The 20,637-nt window shown below is 42.1% G+C and overlaps 1 protein-coding gene across 2 annotated transcripts in view; it reads right to left on the bottom strand.

The window, feature by feature from the left end:
• The window catches only part of plin2 (perilipin 2), a 30,565-nt gene extending 24,518 nt beyond the window's left edge, over positions 1 to 6,047 (bottom strand). Inside the window, exons 1-3 of one of the 2 annotated variants that reach the window (XM_062971883.1) lie at positions 5,845 to 6,047; positions 692 to 746; positions 409 to 604 (exon numbers count right to left, since the gene is read on the bottom strand). In XM_062971883.1, the coding sequence (XP_062827953.1) occupies positions 409 to 604; positions 692 to 746; positions 5,845 to 5,951 (358 nt within the window). In that variant the 5' untranslated portion in view covers positions 5,952 to 6,047. Of the gene's footprint in view, positions 1 to 408; positions 605 to 691; positions 747 to 4,055; positions 4,212 to 5,844 lie in introns of those variants that run through there. The other variant, XM_003216608.4, reaches the window with a different exon arrangement.
• Positions 6,048 to 20,637: the final 14,590 nt, after the last annotated feature.

The raw sequence follows: 20,637 nt of genomic DNA, 5'->3' as shown, positions 1-20,637 counted from the left end.
TAATGCAGGTGTTAGGTTAATTTACTCCTGCATATGCCACTAACATGATGCTAGCCAATGTTTTATTATTGTCTTAATGTCCATCTACGCTTGTTAAAAATTTGAAGTACAACAAAAATCCCAATAATATACTGCTGCTTCCCTGCCTGATCTCCAGCAAGCAATTCTTACTTAGCAAGGATAACCTAAGTTGCTAACTACTTACAAGACTTGTAAACTAAGGTTAGTACTTCAATAACCTGGCTCAACATATTGCAAGAAACTGGATTTCAAAGAAATTTCCAGAGATTCAAAGCTAGCCACACACAGGAGGTTGACGTGTGTTAGGTGCGAGGTCTTAACCTGAAAGGAGGATTGCATTATAAGCAAAAAACTATTTTAAAAAACTGAAAAGTAAATATGCCTTACTTTGTGGCTCTAGCTTTTGGATGATAGGCAGAGCACTGGTCACGGCCACAGCAGTGATGGTCTTCACTCCTTTTTCTGCTATCTCGCATACAGACTTCAGGTAGGGATGGTTATCTTTTGTGCTGACATAAGCCGAGGAAACCATATCATAAGTCGAACTCACCAACGGAAGGCTAGCTACCCGGGAGACCACATTCTGTAAATATTGAAGACAGGACAATTAACTCACGTTACTTCTGAGATAAACAACAACTGACATTATATTTGACTGACTCAAACATACCTGCTGTGCATTGGTTGACACTACCGCCATGTTGTAGCCTTGAACGTTTTGGAGTCTGAAAGAAAAAACACATTTGAGACTTGAAGACATTGCCTGCAAATGTGTCTAGATCAAGGGTCATACTCTCAGCTCTACTGTATTCATTCTGCTCTGGTCAGATCTCACCTGGAGTACTGTTCCTGGCAGCATAATTCAAGAAGGATATTGATAAAATGGAACGTGTCCAGAGAAAGCTGCCTTTATCAGTTATAACACTTCACGGTTCTATAGCTATGACTTTGGAATATTCCTTTAGCTACTAAGAGGAGAATTTCTTGAACCTACAAAGAGAAACCTAATATCTTCAGAAGCAGTGTTTCTGTTTCAGTTCTCACCGATTCTGCCATCAGACAGGCAAGACCTCATTCCACTGCAGGCTTTGATCAAGCAGTAGATATAACCAGATTTTTTAACTCCCTAAAAAATCCTAGCACTGTGCAGTTACATGTGTTATCAGTTGAACATCACAAACACTTGGGAGCAAAACTGTTTTTTGACTTTAAATTTTGGAATACCAGAATTTTCATATATGCAAATGACTTGGAGATGAGACCCAAACCTAAGTATGACATTTATTTTTGTTTCATATACACCTTTGTATACATAGCCAGATGTTAATTACACTATGTAAGAAAATTTGAAAAAAAATCTGTTCCTGTTTTGAAAGTGTTATTTCCTGTTTAATTGTGCTTATTTTGAAAGTAGTTGTTATACTCCAGGAACTTCATATTTTTGTAGCTGCTACAAACTATGTTGAATTAGCTGAAGGCCCTTCCACACAGCCATATAACCAAGAATATGAAGGCAGAAAATCTCACAATATCTGCTCTGAACTGGGTTATCTGAGCCAAAACTGCCAAATATTCCTGTACAAAGAAAATAATGTGGCATTTTATTCAGCTGTGTGGAAGGGGCCGGAGATTCTAGGAGTTAGGTTCCTTCCACACAGCTGAATAAAATGCCACATTATCTGCTTTGAACTGGAATATATGGCAGCCATATGATTCAGAATATCAAGGCAGAAAATCCTACAATATCTGCTTTGAACAGGGTTATCTGAGTCCATACTGCCACACATCCCAGGTCAAAGCAGAAAATGTGGGATTTTATTCAGCTGAGTGGAAGGGGCCTCAGATGGTTACCTAACTTTATTTTAGAAATCCTAAATGACTTGCTATAGGTAAAGGTTTCCCCTGACGTTAAGTCCAGTCATGTCTGACTCTGGGGGTTGGTGCTCATGTCCATTTCTAAGCCGAAGAGCCGGCATTGTCCGTAGACACCTCCAAGGTCATGTGGCCAGCATGACTGAATGGAGCGCCATTACCTTCCTGCCGGAGCGGTACCTATTGATCTACTCACATTGGCATGTTTTCGAACTGCTAGGTTGGCTGGAGCTAACAGCGGCCGCTCACGAGGTTTGAACCTGGGACCTTTCGGTCTCCAGCTCAGTGCTTTAACGCACTTCGACACCAAATAGTTATAATGTATTAAAAACTACAAAGTTTTTTTAAAAACCACAAAGTTATAAACTTGGCATGATACTAAATTTCCTTTGACCAGATAAGAGATGTATCAATATCAAGCAACATTATTGTCCATTAACTATGAACTGAGAGCTCCAATAAGGAAAGAGGCCATGGTGTTATGAACAAGGAAACAGAATAGATATGAATTTGATTATCGTGTCGTAAGATTCTTTTATATTCAAGCCTTTCTCCTAATGTCAGCTTGAGAGTATTTCAAATTTTAAAAATGTTCACCAGGACTGCAACTCCCAAAATGGATTGCTGTGAGTTTTCCAGGCTGTATGGCCATGTTCCAAGATGCATTCTCTCCTGATGGTTTGCCCACATCTATGGAAGGCATCCTCAGAGGTCGGAAGAGGCCTGTTGGAAAGTAGTCAAGTGGGGTTTATATATATCTGTGGAATGCCCAGTGTGGGAGAAAGAACTCTTGTATGTTTGAGGAAAGTGTGAATGGCCACTTTGATTAGCATTAAATGGCCTTGTAGCTTCAAAGTCTGATTGCTTCCTGCCTGAGGGAATCCTTTGTTGGGAGGTGTTAACTGGCCCTGATTGTTTAACACCTGGAATTCCCCTGTTATCTGAGTGTTATTCTTTATGTATTGTCCTAATTTTAGAGTTTTTCCAACAATTTCAATAGAACGGCGGAAACCATGAAAATGAACAAAATCTGGCTACCAGTTTTAAAAAACACTCTAAAATTATGACAGTAAATAAAGAACACTCAGAAAACACGAATTCCAGGTGTGAATCAATCAGGGCCAGGTAACACCTCCCAACAAAAGATTCCCTCAGGCCGGAATCACCCAGGCTTTGAAGCTGCAAGGCCATTAAATGCTAATCAAGCTGCCTAATTGCAACATTCACACTTGCATCAAACACAGAAGAGTTCTTTCTCCCACCCTGGACATTCCACTTGACTACTTTTCCAACAGACCACACAACTTCTGAGTATGCCTGCCATTGATGTGGGCAAAACGTCAGGAGAGAATGCTTCTGGAACATGGCCATACAGCCTGGAAAACTCACACCAACTCAGTAATTCCAGCCATGAAAGCCTTCAGCAAAAATAAACTCCCAAAATTCATAACAACCTACTGGCAGCTAGGAATTGTGGGAGTTGGAGTCCAAAACACCTGGAGGGCCAAAGTTTGCCCATGCCTGATATACACCATGAAATGCAATTTGACACCACCTGATCTGCTGTGGCAAATGCTATGGGAGCCTGAGATGAGTAGTTTGGGGGAGGTACTAGGACTTTTTTTTAGCAGAGAAAGGAATAGACCTTGTAAAACTACAATAATTCCATAGCATTGAGCCATGCCAGTCAAAGTGGTGTCAAACTGCATTCATTCCACAGTATAGACCAGGCATGGGCAAACTTCAGCCCTCCAGGTGTTTTGGACTTCAACTCCCACAATTCTAGCTGTTATGAATTATGGGAGTTGAAGTCCAAAACACCTGGAGGGCTGAAGTTTGCCCATGCCTGGTGTAGACACACCCTGAGCCTTGTTTTCTGACTATTAAAAGATTTTATAGTACGCAAATGAAGGGCTTCCCTAACCAACCTTTTGCTGAAAGCCTTAGGCTACTACAGCAACAAGGAGATAACAAAGAGTGCTGCTGCCTCCCCCAAACTACAACTCCCAGGATCCCATAGCACTAAGCCATGGCAGGCAAAGTGGTGTCCAGGCTACATTCACTTCTGGGTGTAGAAACACCCCTGGAGACAGTGCTGGCTTGGCAGCCTCGCCCTTGGAAGGCTTCCTGCAAGGAGTCCAAAGAGACAGCGAGCCACTCACCTTGGGAAAGACGGGGTAGGTGCCTGGGAAACACTGCGCCTGCGCAACCACGCGCCCGACTGCTGCCTCGCGCCCCTGCCTCCCCGGCAATTTATGCAGCCCGGCAGCCCCCTCTGCGCGAGATGGCTGCCCCCGAGCCCCGCCCACGTCACGTGACGCAGGCCCCGCCCAGCGTCAGCTGACAGCGCGCCGCCCAAAGAGAGGGCTTTCTTTCCACCCCGAAGCACTTCTCCTCCTCGAGAGCAAGCATGGGCAAACACCTTCAATCATTAATTCATTATTCCTGCAGCTGTCACGAGTATCATGGCCACGTTCAAGAAGCATTCTCTCCTGACGTTTCGCCCGCATCTATGGCAGGCATCCTCAGAGGTTGTGAGGTCTGTTGGAAACTAGGCAAGTGGGGTTTATATATCTATGGAAGGTCCAGAGTGGGAGAAAGAACTCTTGTCTGTTGGAGGCAAGTGTGAATGTTGCAGTTGATCACCTTGATTAGCATTGAATAGCCTTGCAGCTTCAAATTCTGGCTGTTTACTGCCTGGGGGAATCCTTTGTTGGGAAGTGATAAGCTGACCTTGATTGCTTCCTGCCCGAAATTCCTCTGTTTTCTGAATGGTGTTCTTTATTTAGCAGTAAGCAGCAAGACCTTGAAGCTGAAAGGCTATTCAATGCTAATCAAAGTGATCAACTGCAACATTCACACTTGCCTCAAACAGACAAGAGTTCTTCCTCACACCCTGGACTTTCAACAGATATATAAACCCCACTTGCCGAGTTTCCAACTGATCTTACAAGCTCTGAGGATACCTGCCATAGATGCAGGCGAAATGTCAGGAGATAATGCTTCTTGAACATGGCCCTACAGCAACTGAATTCAACATAGTTTGTAGCATCCACAAAAACAAAGTTTCTGGAATATAACAACTACTTGCAAAGTAAGTCCCACACAATTAAACAGGAAATAATATTTTCAAACCAGGAACAGATACATTTTCAAATTTTGTCACATAACGTATTCCGACACTCAAACCACTACACCACACTGGCACTTGATGAGATTAATAACAATCAACTTTTAGTTTCAACCCAGTTACCCAACACTTAAAGATTATATTTAGAAGGTACATCAATGTAATGCTATTTAAAAGCATTTAAGATTTTCTCATGGTGCATTCAAACTACCAATGCACCAAAGATGTGTTATTGTTCAAATCAGATTTTAACATGGAAACCACACCTTCGTAAGAAGTATTCAGATGAGGCTTGCCATTATCTCCTTTTGCTTGGGAGAATGATGTGACTTGCCCACAGTCACCCAATGGGTTTCCATGGTTTCTGTGAGTCCTGTGGCTTTTCTAAGTATGGATTCACTGTGAATAGACCACTGGCTGTTTTCATGACACACATCAGTTTCCAATTAAGGTAAAGGTAAAGGTTTCCCCTGACATTAAGTCCAGTCGTGTCCGACTCTGGGGCTTGGTGCTCATCTCCATTTCTAAGCATTGTCCATAGACACCTCCAAGGTCATGTGGCCAGCATGACTGCATGGAGCACCGTTACCTTCCCGCCGGAGCGGTACCTATTGATCTATTCACATTGGCATGTTTTCAAACTGCTAGGTTGGCAGAAGCTGGAGCTAACAGTGGGTGCTCAATCTGCTCCCCGGTTCGAACCTGTGACCTTTCGGTCTGCAAGTTCAGCAGCTCAGCACTTTAACACACTGCACCACCGGGAGCTCCCACTTTCCAATTATTCCCACATATTTTAAAGCACTACTCCGACTTTGTCTCACTTTGAGCATAGTTGGAGGATATTCCCAAGTTTGTTAGAAACTTGTGTATCCCTGGACTTCGGCGTAGTCTGTGCAGGAGGATCGAGTCCAGTTCGGCCTGATCCCATCAACACCCTTTCCCTGTTCTCATCGGTGCTAGGAATGGGAATGGATCATATCAATGTCCCTGCTGCCACTGCCACTCATAGCCAGCCATAGAGCTCTGTCTGAGGTCATGTACTTCTGATGATATCATAAGGAGCACCTGCATCACTAGCAAGGAGTTTGGTGACATGAAGGAGGCAACAACCCAATGGATTGAATGCAGTCCTGGGTTATCTGGACACAAGATTTAGCATATAAATGCTTAATCCTGGGGAGTTCTGAGAGCAGATTTACACTGCAATACCTGCATAGTGTAGGTGCAACCCTATTTTCATTATTGGACCTTAAATCTTACTGGCTTCTAAGGGACATGGTTCTATTTTTTAAATACACGGGGGGGGGGGGGGGAGGCAATAAAAGCAGAGGGACACATAGGCCCCTTCTAGACGGCCATATAATCCAGATTATTAAATCAGATAGTGCACATCTGCTTTGAACTGGATTATATGAGTTTACACAGCCATATAATCCTGTTGTCGACCGCACTTTAGGGGATCGGGCCCTTTAGGAGAGACCCGACCCGGTCTTGAGGGAACGGACCTTGGCGAAGCCAAAAGGAGAATATAAGCCGCAATACAACCTGAAGCCTGAAATGAAGAAGGTCCGCCAAAGATGAAGGAAAATCCGCCAAGGAGTTTTTATTGAGCAATTCAGCTGAAAAGGACGCTAATAGCGATCATTCAATCTACTAGCGTAACATATGTTTCAAATAAAGTCATATTTATACAATGTTTTGGTCTGACAGCCCTTTGAATTTCCCGCCCCGCTTCCCTGCCCATCTGATCGCGGATAGGCTGAGAGTTGGAACGAGGCGGGCTTTCGTTTCCCGCCTTGCTCTGCTGGCCCAATGGGGAGCCGTTTTTTGTCCTCCCTCGGGCCAATCAGAGAGGAGGAGGCGGGAGCTATTGAAACAATGAGGTGACCGGACAGGAAATATCAGATTAATTCTGGCCCAGCCGATTTCTAAAGGGATTAATGGCACCCATCAAGGGTGTCCGGGGTCCTGTCACGTTTCACAGATTTTAGATATGCCTTGGGGTGTCAGACGGGAAGTGGTGATGGGTGGTGATGAGCCGTCATTGACGGGCCCCACAGGGTGCCTTCCAGCGGCGTCCTGGCCTGGGATATGACAATGTTTGCCTTGGGGGCGAGTCACCTTTAGGAATTTGGTGACTCTAAACCCTATATTGTCCATGCGATCGGAATGAGATTGGATTAAACTGTGGCAGATTATCCTTTTGTTTTTTTGGGAAGGGGAGGTCTGGGTCATGGGACTAAGGTTCACGTTGGGGTCATAATATTTCCCATTTGATTTCATGATTTGACAATTATATGGGATAAAATGAAAATTAAAATAAAGTTGGAACATAAACCCAGCTGGGAAAAACACATATTTTCCGGGGATCCCAAAGAGTATAAATACATATAGGCAGATAGGTAGATTTCAAGGAGGAAAGGGAGAATCCATAGAGGGGGGGTTACATTGCACAAAGGGGGACCATGGATGATATAATCAATTGAAAACATTTGATAAGAATGAGGTTAGAAATTCATACAACATTGGGTCATGAGGGTGTCCAGGTACATAGAATATGAAAATTCACAAATACATGAGGAAAAAGAGTTCATAAGGGATCCATATAGATGGCATGGGGAAGGGGCACGTGTGGGTTGTAGTCTTTGGAAGTATAGGTTTTTTCATAAGTCCAGGGGTAGGTCTGGGGAAGAGTGTCCTTCTCCTTCATAAAGTCATGAAGGTATGAATGAAACGTGGAGGGCACCCGTCCGGGCACCCCCTGACAGCTGTAGAGGAAGAGGGTCCTTGGAGAACTATGTCTCCCCCGCGAGAGAGCGATTCCCCCATCCCCAGTACACAGAAAGGGGCTAGGGATCTCTTAAACCCATTCCGCGGGCTGCGGGGAGAGGAAAGTCCGGGATAAGGCAGCAGCTTGGCTTGAAAGGAGCCGTCGGTCCCGTTTGACAGTCAGCTGTTGAGGTGCCGAAAACTGGACCGATTCCGGTTCTGCTGGTTGTCTTCGAGTCAGGAGCCTTAGAAAGGGTTAGGACTAAAAGAGGAGCGTTCTAGGGGTAATTTTGATAGAGATATGAGCCAATTTATATCGTCCGCCATGTTAATCTATGGCCGAGAAATCTCATCCGGAGTTAAAGGGACGGGAGGGAGAGAGAGAGATTGCATGCAAAGGAGGGAGTCAGAGAAAAGATACAAAATAACCAGATAGAGAGTGTTATTGTTAAAATAAATGCTACTTTTATTGGGGGGATTTGTTACATAGTTCAGGGAAGGGGAAAATGAAGAAAAAAAAGTCTTTTAATAATAGTCTGCTGCGGTCCCGCTTTGTTCCTTTGGAGAGTAACCTGCGGAACTCTCCGCTGCGTTTTTAAATTAATTTAAAAGCCGGGGTTTGGGTCATCAATCCTGTTCAAAGCAGATAATCTGGATTTTATATGTCATTTAACAAGAGGCCATAGAAGTTGAAATGAAAAATACAAAGGAATCAGAGAAAATGATTGCTTGTCCCTTGGAACCAGAAGGTTGAAACAGCTATCAAAGTGGAGGTAATTTTCCTTTTCTGAAAAGGGTGCTGTCAGTCAGTTTTATTGCGCCAAATTGCTATATATGTGTGTGTAAAGAAATCCTTGCAAAGATGTTTGCAAGAGATCTCTGCAAAAGGAGAGCTGAGCTCTTTTTGCAGAGGCAAAGCCACTCCTCAAACAATGTATCTGTTTGCTGGCAGATGGCTGGTTTTGTCAGTTGGGAATTTGAGCTTGGAGGGAGAACACAGAAATAGACAGGCTCTCTGGCTACGGTCAAGTAGCTGATTAAATATGCTATGCTGTATATATATTGAATGCTGATTGATTAGTTATTGATCCTATGCAACTACAAGGACATTGTACGATTGCTGAACTGTTTATTTGACTTCAACTCAACAAGTAAAGTTTCCTTTTGTTCTTTCAATTCCTCTGCCTGGTCTGAGTCTTTTGCACATGGTGTTAACTGGACACTGCTGATTCCGCTGTACACTCACCTGGTAACAAGTTTCATCCATGACCTTATCACAAAGGCTAGGTGAAGTGTCCCGCTTCCCCAAAAAAAAAGGAGGAGCAGTGGGGTACATCCGCGAACAGCTCCCTCTCAGTGACACTTTCCCCATCACATGTGGCAAGCATCGCCCAAGCAGTGAGGATCCGTGCCAGCTCCGTTGGAAACAGCAGAACACAGGCAGGCTCCATATTGAGAGGCATTGTAGGGCGGCTGCACTCCACTTGTAGGTGGGGCCTCCACCGGAAGACCAGTGAAGTTGTGAGATGGGCAGGAAATTGAAGATTTAACAGGACATAAATTGATTTTGAAAAATAAAGAATTCTTCATCCAAAAATTAGATAAGAACAAAATTACTAAGGACTGGGGGGAAATTATAAAATACATGATAGTTGCGGCTCAAGCAACAGTTGCCTTGGGTTGGAAAGAGCAAACAAAGTGGGAAGTTAAAAAATGGTATGAATACCTAGCTGATTTTATGCTTCAGGATTATATCATTGAAAGGAGAACTAAATATATATCAGGCCAAATCAAAAAGAATTGGGATTTGAAATGGGGAAGATTGATAGATAAAGTCAAAGGACAAAGAAAATATAAAGAATTGAATCATTCTCTACTTACGATTGATCAATTAAAATAATATCTGAATGAAAGAAAGTACTGTTCCCAGAGGGAAGGGGAGGGGGGAGGGGTGAAAAAATACTTGACATAAATGGGAGATAAAAGTGGAACTAGCAAGTGTAATGTTATCAAAAATATGTGATTGGATGTGTATGTTGATGGATTTTGTTGTTTTTTTCGCTGGTATCTACAATAAAAACATATTTAAAAACAAGAGAGAGATGGGCAGCATGCCCATCCATCACTGAACTGCTGAGGAAGCGCTTAAATTGCCCTGTCTGAAGAAGTCGACACTTGGATGGAACTGATCTGGGTCCATTTCAAGCAGGTTTTAGAACTGACTTGTGCATACAAAATGCCTTGCTTGCCTGGTAGGATGACTTTTGACAGGAAAAAGGTTTATTTTGTGTCAAAAGCATTGCATAATAAATAAGTTTAAAAGTGATAAAGGAATCACAAGCAGCTAAATAGTTTTAGACCAAAAGCAGGCAACAGTGACTGCATTGTCTGTAGCTTTAAACAACTCCTCCTCCGTACATGAGGCAGGACGTTGTGGGCAAGCATACATATGCAGAATTGTTTGTTCTGCTCAACAGTCACACAAGGTGGAGGATTCCTCCAGGTAGTGCCACCATGCCAAGTTGTCTTTTGATCTGCCCACTCCACTTCTGAGTCTGTTTAAGGACTTCCAAGTTGCCCATTCTTGGTTTGTCCCTGAAGGCAGACCCTCATGGGGGTCCATCCAGTTGGAATTGCCCGGTTTAGCTGCCCAGAGGGACACCCTTGCTGTTGCTGGAGGAACATCAAGAGGAGTGGTGGTTCTCATGAAGCCCTTCCTTGATTTGAGTCTGGTGAGAGGAGCCTGATAGTCATGCAGTGGATGGCTTTCACAATGTTCGACCTTATTTCTCTCACAGTTAACAGCAACTTCCTGTTGCACATCAGGGGGAGCAAAGTAAGTTAACTTGTAGAGTTTATCAACAGGTGTAGGTTTAAGGTATCCTGTGATTATTCTGCAAAAAAAAAAAGATAGGAGAGATGTTCCCCTTAGACCAGGGATGATGAACCTTTTAGAGACTGAGTGCCCAAATCGAGGGTGAGGTGTGAGTGGGGCAGGTGAGCGAGGTCATGCCCCTTCTTGTACACATGCCATAGGCTTGCCACCACTGACTTAGACCCTTCTAAAGCTCTCAATACATTTCATAATTCTAGAGCTGAGGGTGCATTTACATTGTAGAGTTAACACAGTTTGACACTACTTTAACTGTTATGGCTCAATACTATGGAATTGGGGGAGCCATAATTTTACAAGGTTATTAACCTTTTCTGTTAAGTAATGGTGATGTCTCACCAAACTACAAAGTCGAGAAGTCTCCAGCATTGTGCCATAGCAATCAGAGCAATGTCTAAATGCATTAACTCTATAGTGTTGCTATGCTCTGAGGGCCCTTCCAGACAGGCTCTATATCTCAGGATCTGATCACAGGTTTTCTGCTTTTAACTGGATTATATGAATCCTCACTGCCAGATAATCTGGGATACACAGAAAACCTGGGATCAGATCTTGGGATAATAGGGCCTGTCTGAGTGTGTTTCCAGATGCTAAGCTTCCCATACTAGCAGTTGGAAGGCCTAAAGTAACTTACCTTTTCCATGGTAAGAAAAAGGTAAAACAACTGGTGGAAAACAAGAGGGGGTATATGGAGGAGGATGTCATCAAGACCTGAGACAGGCCTAATGTGGGCCAAAGGTTGACCTGGGGCTATTCGGCCTTGAAAAAATGGTTTTTCATTAGCTTCGCTCCAGCATTAATTGCTTATATCAGAAGGTTATGTTTGCCATGTTTCAATGCTCAAACATGAAAAGATACAGATGATGATGAGGTATCTCTTAAAGAGTAACTGTTCTCTGCAAATCCTTTCAAGCTAAAGGACAATGCTTTACCAGAACCTTTAGATTCAGAAGATTTGCTCCTACGCTATTCATGATATGCTGTAGTAACCAAAGACTGCAGAGCAAAATAGTGGCCAGTTAAGATAAGAGGAATCTGTGACCTCCCAGGTGTTGAATCTCAGTTTTCATCATGTAAGCTGATAGGTTTGGAGTCCAGCAACAGCTGGAGAGCCATAGTTCTCCTTCCTCTGCTTTAAGGGCACAGGCAGCAGCTCAAAGGGATCGATACAGTAATAGGTGTAGTCTAGCCAGATTTTAGGAGGCTATACTCAGAAAGCCTGCGCAACTCACTAAAGCAGCAGTTCTTCTTCTAAGGGTGAAAACGCTCCAACTAACTTTCCCATTATCTTTAGTCCAAGATCCCGACTGTCTTATCTAAACTAGACTCTGCTGTATCTGACTTGGCCTAATCCTAACAAGATATCCTTTTGCTTTATCTTCCCTTACGTTGCCCTACTGTTCGGTGACACCGTTGCAGTCTGCTTCCCCTTTGACCTCAATACTTGGCCAGAACAAAACTGCTGCTGAATGATTTCTTCTCTGTTCCTTGACCTTTTTTTATTTGGGATCTTTGGATTCTATTTTATCTCGTAAAGCAATTTAGCATCTAGATTCTAGATTAAACTTCTAAGTGGTGTTATCCAAATGTCTGGAGGAAAACCATCAATATGGAGATGACATCCAGTTTTACTTCTTTGCATCTAGTGGAAGGAGCAGGAGGACGAAATCAATTCATAACATGGGAATGATCTAGATGACAGCTAATAAACTGAAGACCAAAGCAAGTGAAACAGAAGAACAATGAAGGGTTGTATTGCTAGTGAAGGTTCATCTGGCTAGGTAAGTGGTGGACATGGAAGGGAGAAAGTGTTCAGAAATCTGTATTTGTAAGTAGGTCCACAAGTATTTTCTGCAGCCTAGAGTGACTTTTATCAGTTTTGGCAGATACTTTAATTATCATGCTACCTAAACAGCAATGCTCTTATCTCAAGTAAGGTCTGGAAACCTAACCATATGATAGTATATTTAGCTTGAAGAAGAGAAGACTGAAAGGTGATATGACACCCATCATTAAATCTCTGCAGGGATGTCATATAGAAAGTGGAATAAACACATCTTCTGCTGCTCCAAACACCAGAACACAAAGCAACAGATTCAAACTACAAGAAAAGAGTTTCTACCTAAATATTAGGATGTTCCATCTAAATATTTAAATCTATTTTTTCTGTAAGAGATGTTCAATAGTGGAATGTAGTGCCTAGCTCTATGACTCTTTGAACAGATGTTGGATAGGCATCTTTTGTAAGTGCTTTAGTGTGTATTCCTGTATGGCAGGGAGTGGGTTCAATGGACCAGCAATAAGATTCTACAATTCTTTGAGTCTGTGATCCATGCCATAGTCCATCCAGTACAACCCCTTTCTGCCAAGAAGTAGGAAAATCGTATTCAAAGTATCCCCGACAAATGGCCATCCAGCCTCTGTTTAAAAACCTCCAAAGAAGGAGCCTCCACCACACTCCAGGGCAGAGAGTGGCACTGCTGAACAGCTCTCACAGTTAGGAAGTTCTTCCTAATATTCAGGTGGAATCTCCTTTCCTGTAGTTTGAAGCCATTGTTTTGATCTGACCATGGTGGTCCATGCCTTAGTTACCTCTAGACTGGACTATTGCAATGCGCTCTACGTGGGGCTGCCTTTGAAGATGGTCCGGAAATTACAACTAGTACAGCGTTTGGCAGCCAGGCTTCTAACCGGAGCGAATTACAGGGCACATTCAACGCCTCTATTTAAGGAGCTTCACTGGCTGCCATTTACTTTCCGGGCCCAATTCAAGGTGCAGGTTATCACCTACAAAGCCCACCTACCTTAGAGACCGTATCTCCCCCTACGAACCCTTCGCTCGTCGTGGGAGGCCCTTCTCTCGCTCCCACCACCCTCGCAGTCGCGGTTGGTGGGGACGAGAGAGAGGGCCTTCTCCGTCGTGGCCCCCCGGCTTTGGAACTCACTCCCTAGAGAGATCAGGCAGGCCCCTACCCTCCTCTCCTTCCATAGGAGCTTAAAAACCTGGCTCTTTCAAAAGGCCTTTGATACTTAAATTGGTGTCGGACTGATCTATCTGCCCATTTTATAATAGCCCCATTCTCGAGGTGTTGCCAATGCTATATTGCACTTTGTCCATTTCAACTGTGAAATTACCTTCTCCATTTCGGCCCATTTCGGCACATGTTGCACTTTGCCTGGGTTCTATGAATTAGTCTCCAGTGTTAATATTGTATGTTTTATGTTGATTTTAATTATTGTTTTTACTGTAATTGATGATTTTATTGGATAACTGTTTTATTGCTGTGTTTTGATATTTGATTGTTTTATCGGGCAAGGCCCCATGTAAGCCGCCCTGAGTCCCTTCGGGGAGATGGGGCGGGGTATAAAAATAAAGTTATTATTATTATTATTATTATTATTATTATTATTATTATTATTGTTTTGTGTCTTAGTCTTCAGGATAGCAGAAATCAAGCTTGCTCCCTCCTCCCTATAACTTCCCCTACATATGTATACATGGCTATCATGTCTCCTCTCAGCCTTCTCTTCTGCAGGCTAAACATGCCCAGCTCTTTCAGCTGCTCCTCATAGGGCTTGTTCTCCAGACCCTTGATCATTTTAGTTGCCCTCCTCTGGACACATTTCAGCTTCTTAACATCTCCCTTCAATTGCAGTGCCCAGAATTGGACACAGTGTGATTCCAGGTATGGTTTGACCAAGTCAGAATAGAGGGGTAGCAAGACTTCTCTGGATCTAGACACTGTACTGCTATTTATGCAAGCCAAAATCCCATTGGCTTTTTTAGCCACTGCATGACATTTTGGCTCATGTTTAACTTGTTGTCCACAAGGACTCCAAGATCTTTTTCACACGTTATACTATCGAGCCAGGCATCCCCTATTCTGTATGTTTGCATTTCATTTTTTCTGCCTAAGTGGAACATCTTGCATATTGATACCAACTTACATCTGCTCTCCAGTCTTCACACATTCTTTCTACCTCTGCCTGATGAAGAGGTGTGGACCTGGGTCTCTGTAACTTGCTGAATGCCTTGTTACTCTACACTGTTATATTCTCCTTTAAGAACATCCTGTGGAATTCTGGAATTTATAGTTGAGTAAGACCCAAGAGCTCTCCAGCTGAGGATTGGCAAAATCGTTCCTTAACTGGCAAATCCCCAGGATTCCATTAAATTTTGCCAACATAGTTACATGCAAGTTGTTTGTCATTATAGCCCACTTCTGCCATCTATACCCATTTACCTAGGAGTAAACCCTACTGAATTTTACTGAATTGAGAAGATTATTCTTGAGAAGACACTTAAACTATTTTTAAAACTTTAATTCAGTTTTATTAATAAAACTCTTACAACCTTATTTTCAACAGGTCTTTTATCTAGAGGTTGACTCTCTACATTTAAAATGTTTTTTGTTGTGCATTTTGAAGTCACTTCCAGCCTATGACAACCCTAAGGCAGCCCTAAGGTAAAGGTTTCCCCCTTGACATTAAGTCTACTCGTGTCTGATTCTGGGGGTTGGTGCTCATCTCCATTTCTAAGTTAAAGAGCCAGCATTGTCCATAGACACCTCCAAGGTTATGTGGCCGGCATGACTGCATGGAGCACCGTTACCTTCCCACTAGAGCAGTACCTATTGATCTACTCACATTTGAATGTTTCGAACTGCTAGGTTGGCATAAACTGGGGCTAACAGCAGGAGCTCACCCACTCCCTGGATTTGAACCACCGACCTTTTAGTCATCAAGTTCAGCAGCTCAGCAGTTTAATCTGCTGCGTCACAGGGGGCTGCCCTATCTTGACAATATTTATTCGGAAGAGGTTTGCCATTTCCTTCTTTTGAAGGGTGTAGCTTGTCCAAGGTCTCCCAGTAGGTTTCATGGATACATGGGCACCTGAACCCTGATCTCCAGAATTGTTGTCCAATGCTCAAACCACTACATCATGCCAGCTCTTTACTCAAGCTATATTCCTAGCTTTTTTTCACTACTTAAACATGCTCTTTGAAACTAAAGTGAATGGATAAAGATGAAGATAGAATTATGTCTTGAAGTACTTTTGCCACCATTACTTCACATGTACATATTTATGTTTAAGTGTTTGAAAATGCCCCATTGACTGGTTTGTACGCAAAGAATTTTGCATTACTTTAAAAAAACCTACCGAGCCTTTCAGCAGTTATAAACAAACATGTGTTGTAAGATATCTCCCTTGTGGCTTTGTCTGAAAACTGTACGTGCCTGAAAAACTGTACTTCTGAAATCCCGAGTGACCATCTCAGATAATTCCTCTATCTCTGGATACTCTTCAGAACACTTTCAGTTTCTTCTGCCACATGAAGCAGGATGTGAGTCATCTGGGAAGAGAATCAACACCACAGCAGACTTTGAACCCTGCCTTTTCATGTCCATGGACTGTTGCACAATTAAATAATGTGTCAGAAAGTGAGTGAGCCTGGTTAAGGTCCATGAAGCTTTTAATTGCACAGACCACTTTATCAGCAGCGCCTCATTAGCTGTTAGCTGAATGCTGGGCAAAGTTCAGAGGCCTGTTGAGTCAAACAACCATTGTTTGCACAGACTGTCTGGTAAAACGCACCATATGCTGATGACCATAGTCCACCAAAAGTATACTGCATCTATGTGAAAGAGTACAGATCATGTGAGACCCTTGATAGAAAAGAGTTGCGTACCCAACAGATACTTTGGAACCAATTAAATGTTAAATTGTTTTATTTATTTATTGGAAGTGCTAAAGTTTTATTTCCATTTGATCAAACTGGCGAACCTTTTCTCTGCATTACAATATCCTGTTAGCAGCACTGTGGTGCCCAGTAATGTATTACCTGAAGGTACTCAAATATGTTTGTAGTCAGAAGGCTTGATATAGTGAGAAGCATATATTTTGCTATGATTAAACAAAGATTGTGAAGTTATTTGTCTCTGAGGAAGACAGAAATCCCACTTCATGCTCAGGATTTTAGGAATGGTACTTGAGTACCATGGCAATTTGAAAAAGAGTTGTATTAAATGGAATTGAAATTCTCCTATTGCTTTCCAGAGCATCAGAAGGCAATTGTATTAAGAGAGAAACATGAACTGGTGATTCATTATTCCCTACACCCTGAAACTGTTTAACTTGTAATCATTTATGATATGCATTTAAACACATGAATGCATTATAGTGACATGTGATTATACTGAATCACTAGAATAAACCTAAAAGCCTACTTTAAATTCACCAGAAGCCGGTAATAGGCAGCAGAAACCCAGAATGTGAGTAAACACTGGGTTTCCCAACCCATGTCAAAAACCTTGATGAAACAGGAGGAGGTAAGGAGGTTAGTGCCATTCTGCTTTATTGTACCACCTTCATTTTTTCTCTTTTTGCCCATCAGGTGAACATATATGCATTTTCCCCATCCATCCCATTTAACTCCACTTTCTTTCCTCCTCATGTTTCGTTAGGAATTTCAGTGGAGTTCTGAATTGCGGTTTGTAAAGAGCAATATTATTAGTCAATGGTTACAATACTCTGTGATGCTGTAGTGGTGAAGTGTGAAATGCAGGTACTTATCATGAAATTCAGCAAGGCAGACATCCAGGACAGTCCAAAAAATGCAGCCAGCTAGACTGATCCCTGTTGATGAACATGTATACATGCCCATATATGCTAGCCTTGTTCAGATATTCATCTCAATGGTTGTGCATCTGTAGCAACAAAGCTAGAAGGAATCTCAAGTTTCATTTAGTTCAAGCTCCGGTGATGCATGAAATTAAAGCACTCTCAAGAGATGGGTTAAACCCTTGTGCTGGTAGAACTGCTAACCAAAAGTTTAGCGGTTTGAATCCGAGGAGTGGGGTGAGCTCCCTTTTGTCAGCTCTATCTCCCCATGCAGGGACATGAGAGAAGCCTCCCACAGGATGGTAAAACATCAAGCATCTGGGTGTTCCATGGTCAACGTCCTTGCAGACAAGCAATTCCCTAACACCAGAAATGACTTGCAGTTTCTCAAGTCGCTCCTAACACAAGAAAAAAAAAAGAGATGGCCACCAACTTCTGTTCTGCAACCTATTCCACTGTTGAACAGCTCTTATTGTTAAGAAGTTCTTGCTAATGTTCAGTACAAATCTCCTTTCTTGTAATATAAATCAATTAGTTCACACCCTATTCTCTGGAATGGCAAAAAAAATCTTCTGGACATAGACAGCAAAACAAACACCACAGGGATGCTAATTCCTCCCGATGCTGTCCAAAGCTTGTGTATATATGTGGTTGTATGTATGTATATGTGTGTGTGTGTATTTAGCATGACTTGCACTTAAAAATGTACCTGTTCCAACTTATATACAAATTCAACTTAAGAACAAGCCTAAATAAACCATCTTATTGGTAACCTCAGGACTAACTGTATAGCCATTCTATTATTTTTCATTGCAAAATAACATAATATATTTTTGTTGGAAAATCCTCCCTCCCCAGCTACTATGAGGATTACAACTAAGCTTCGAATGAACAAGGGAGCTGGACAGGTCAAGAAGGAGGATGAAATTGTTTCTCCTAATCAAAAAGGCTTTGACCCTGCCCTCCCTGGCTACACAACAACATGGTGCTCCATCAGTACCTTTCTATCAGTGTTATGCTCCCGTCTAAGCTAAGTTGTATACATCTCTCAAATGGTCCCCCTAAGTACCATGAATGGTGAAGTTGGTCCTCACCCAGTGCCACTCACATGGCATTCCTTCTCTCAGAATGTTGTCCTAAGGATTCATTAAGGATGGTGAAACAATGTTCTTCACTTGAGCTCCTTGGGAGAAGAGTAGAAGAAAAATGTGATGAATCAATACATAAATATAAAACTGGTGGATTTCTGTGTTGCACATTACAGTGTTCCCTCACTTATTGCGGGGGTTAGGTTCCAAGACCACCCGCAATAAGTGAAAATCTGCGAAGTAGGGACGCTATATATTTATACATTATTTTAATAGTTATATACTATTTTAAGTCTTTATTAACCAATCGTGTGTTGATAAATCACCGCCTCCTCCTCCTGTTGCCGCTTGGGCTCTTTTTCTCTCCCTTCGGCTTCTCCTTACTCCCTTCTTTAGGCTGTAAATTGTATTTTTTTATGGTTTATAGTATTCTTTTAGAGTTTATTATAAACCGCGAAACAGCGAATCTATAAAAAGCGAACCGTGAAGTAGTGAGGGAACACTGTACTTGTAAATGGGCCTGTAGTGATGATAATAAGGAAACCAACAACAGTCAGTAACATGAACAAAACCCGGCAACACTGGAATAGATGTCAAAGTGCATTAAGCTAGCACATGAAGCTACTGTTGCTTTAATTAGACTGTTGAATCAGTCTTTAGACTTTAGTCCTTTTTGGGACTTCCGTTCCTCTTCTTTAGCGCTTGCCAAAGTCCTATGGTCTCCTTACCCTTCACAGCTGCTACTCATACAGCCCTGTGGAAGATGAGATAATATGTTGGATTCCAGGTCCTTCTCAGTTATTTTTTAAAATAAATGGCTAGCTTAAACAAATAGAAAGAATGTAAGTATTCAGCTAACACAATATAATCCTTGACCTCTCTTGCATTTGGTAAATAAAAGATAGCCAACATCTATGGTCAGGACTTAGTGAAATCCATCAATATGCCTCTACCAACAGTGCTGTCTTTTGTAACCATCTATGAGTTTATAGTTTGCTGCAGAACAAACACTGCACATAGGTTCATCTGCAAACCATTCCTTTTGAAAACACTCAAGAGCTTGTTAGTGGAAAGATGCAATGCATCGGGGGCAAAAAGCAAACTTCAAGACTGAATTCGGTTCTCACCTGTAGACTAGACATTTGCTGTGATTGGTGCAAATTATGATTTACAATCTTATTGGTTCAAAAATATATTAATTTAAACTATGTAATTGGTGCACAGTATGGAGGGAAACTTAATAAAGATTTCATTGAAAGATTCTTGAGTCTGTCTCCTGTATCTGCCTGCAAGGAGACCATCAGCCCAGGATGAGATTAAATTGGGTAAACAATGTCTGCTGATTGGTATTAGCTGGCAGAGAGGAAGGTTCTTTTGTGAACATTCCAAACTAATGGGTTTAAGCTTGCAAGGGAGAGGCCCATTGTGTTGTGCATGAGATCGGGGACATCCCAGAGTGTATTTTGCCAGAGACTTTTAACCACATCCTTCTTGAAATTCATCAATTGTTAGGAAAGAAATGAAGAGTTGTGGGTATGGCTCAGCAGGAGATCGTTCTTTTGGTTTTCATAGCTGGGTGGAATAACACAGGTAATTCTTCAATCTTAGTAACTTTTGGGGTCCCCGGTTCAGATTATGGGCTGTCTTTTTCAACTTGGAATTAGCTGTCCATACATTTCATTTTTGGACTAGTCATCTGTATATTCACATATTTGAAAGAGCAGGAGCAACACAGAAGCAGAATTTGAATGCCTTTAAAACTTGGTGCCCAATTGTACTCTTGAGTCATCCAGTTCCTTTTACTTGGAAGATGGCATGCATAGGTTGGATTATGTACTATGTTCACTCTTACTTCCAATTAGATATACAGTGGGATGGATTGTGGTACATAAGATTTTGTTCCATAGTCCAGACATGGATGAATGGGATGGTATATAGCAGACATGGAAAGGAGTGGATTTTGGATGTTCTCAAACATCTTGGGTCCAAATATTGCTTTCTTGAAAATGTGGCTCTGAGACTACTGTTGTTACCTCCTGCCTTTACATATTTAGCTATGTATACATACTCTCTTATATATATATATATTTGTAATAGATAAGCAATAGTAGCAATAGTAGAAATACTAGTTAAAGTAGTAATATTCATTGTACTGTAGTGGATGCTGTCTTCCTCCCAGTGAATCACACTCATAACACTGGCCAACACATCGTTTAGTGTTTCAAATGTTAGCCCTGTCTCT

This window comes from Anolis carolinensis, chromosome 2 (assembly GCF_035594765.1).
Source record: "Anolis carolinensis isolate JA03-04 chromosome 2, rAnoCar3.1.pri, whole genome shotgun sequence".
Lineage (NCBI taxonomy): Eukaryota > Metazoa > Chordata > Lepidosauria > Squamata > Dactyloidae > Anolis > Anolis carolinensis.
The sequence above is the reverse complement of the archived record's forward strand: the minus strand, read 5'-3'. Positions and strand labels throughout refer to the sequence as shown.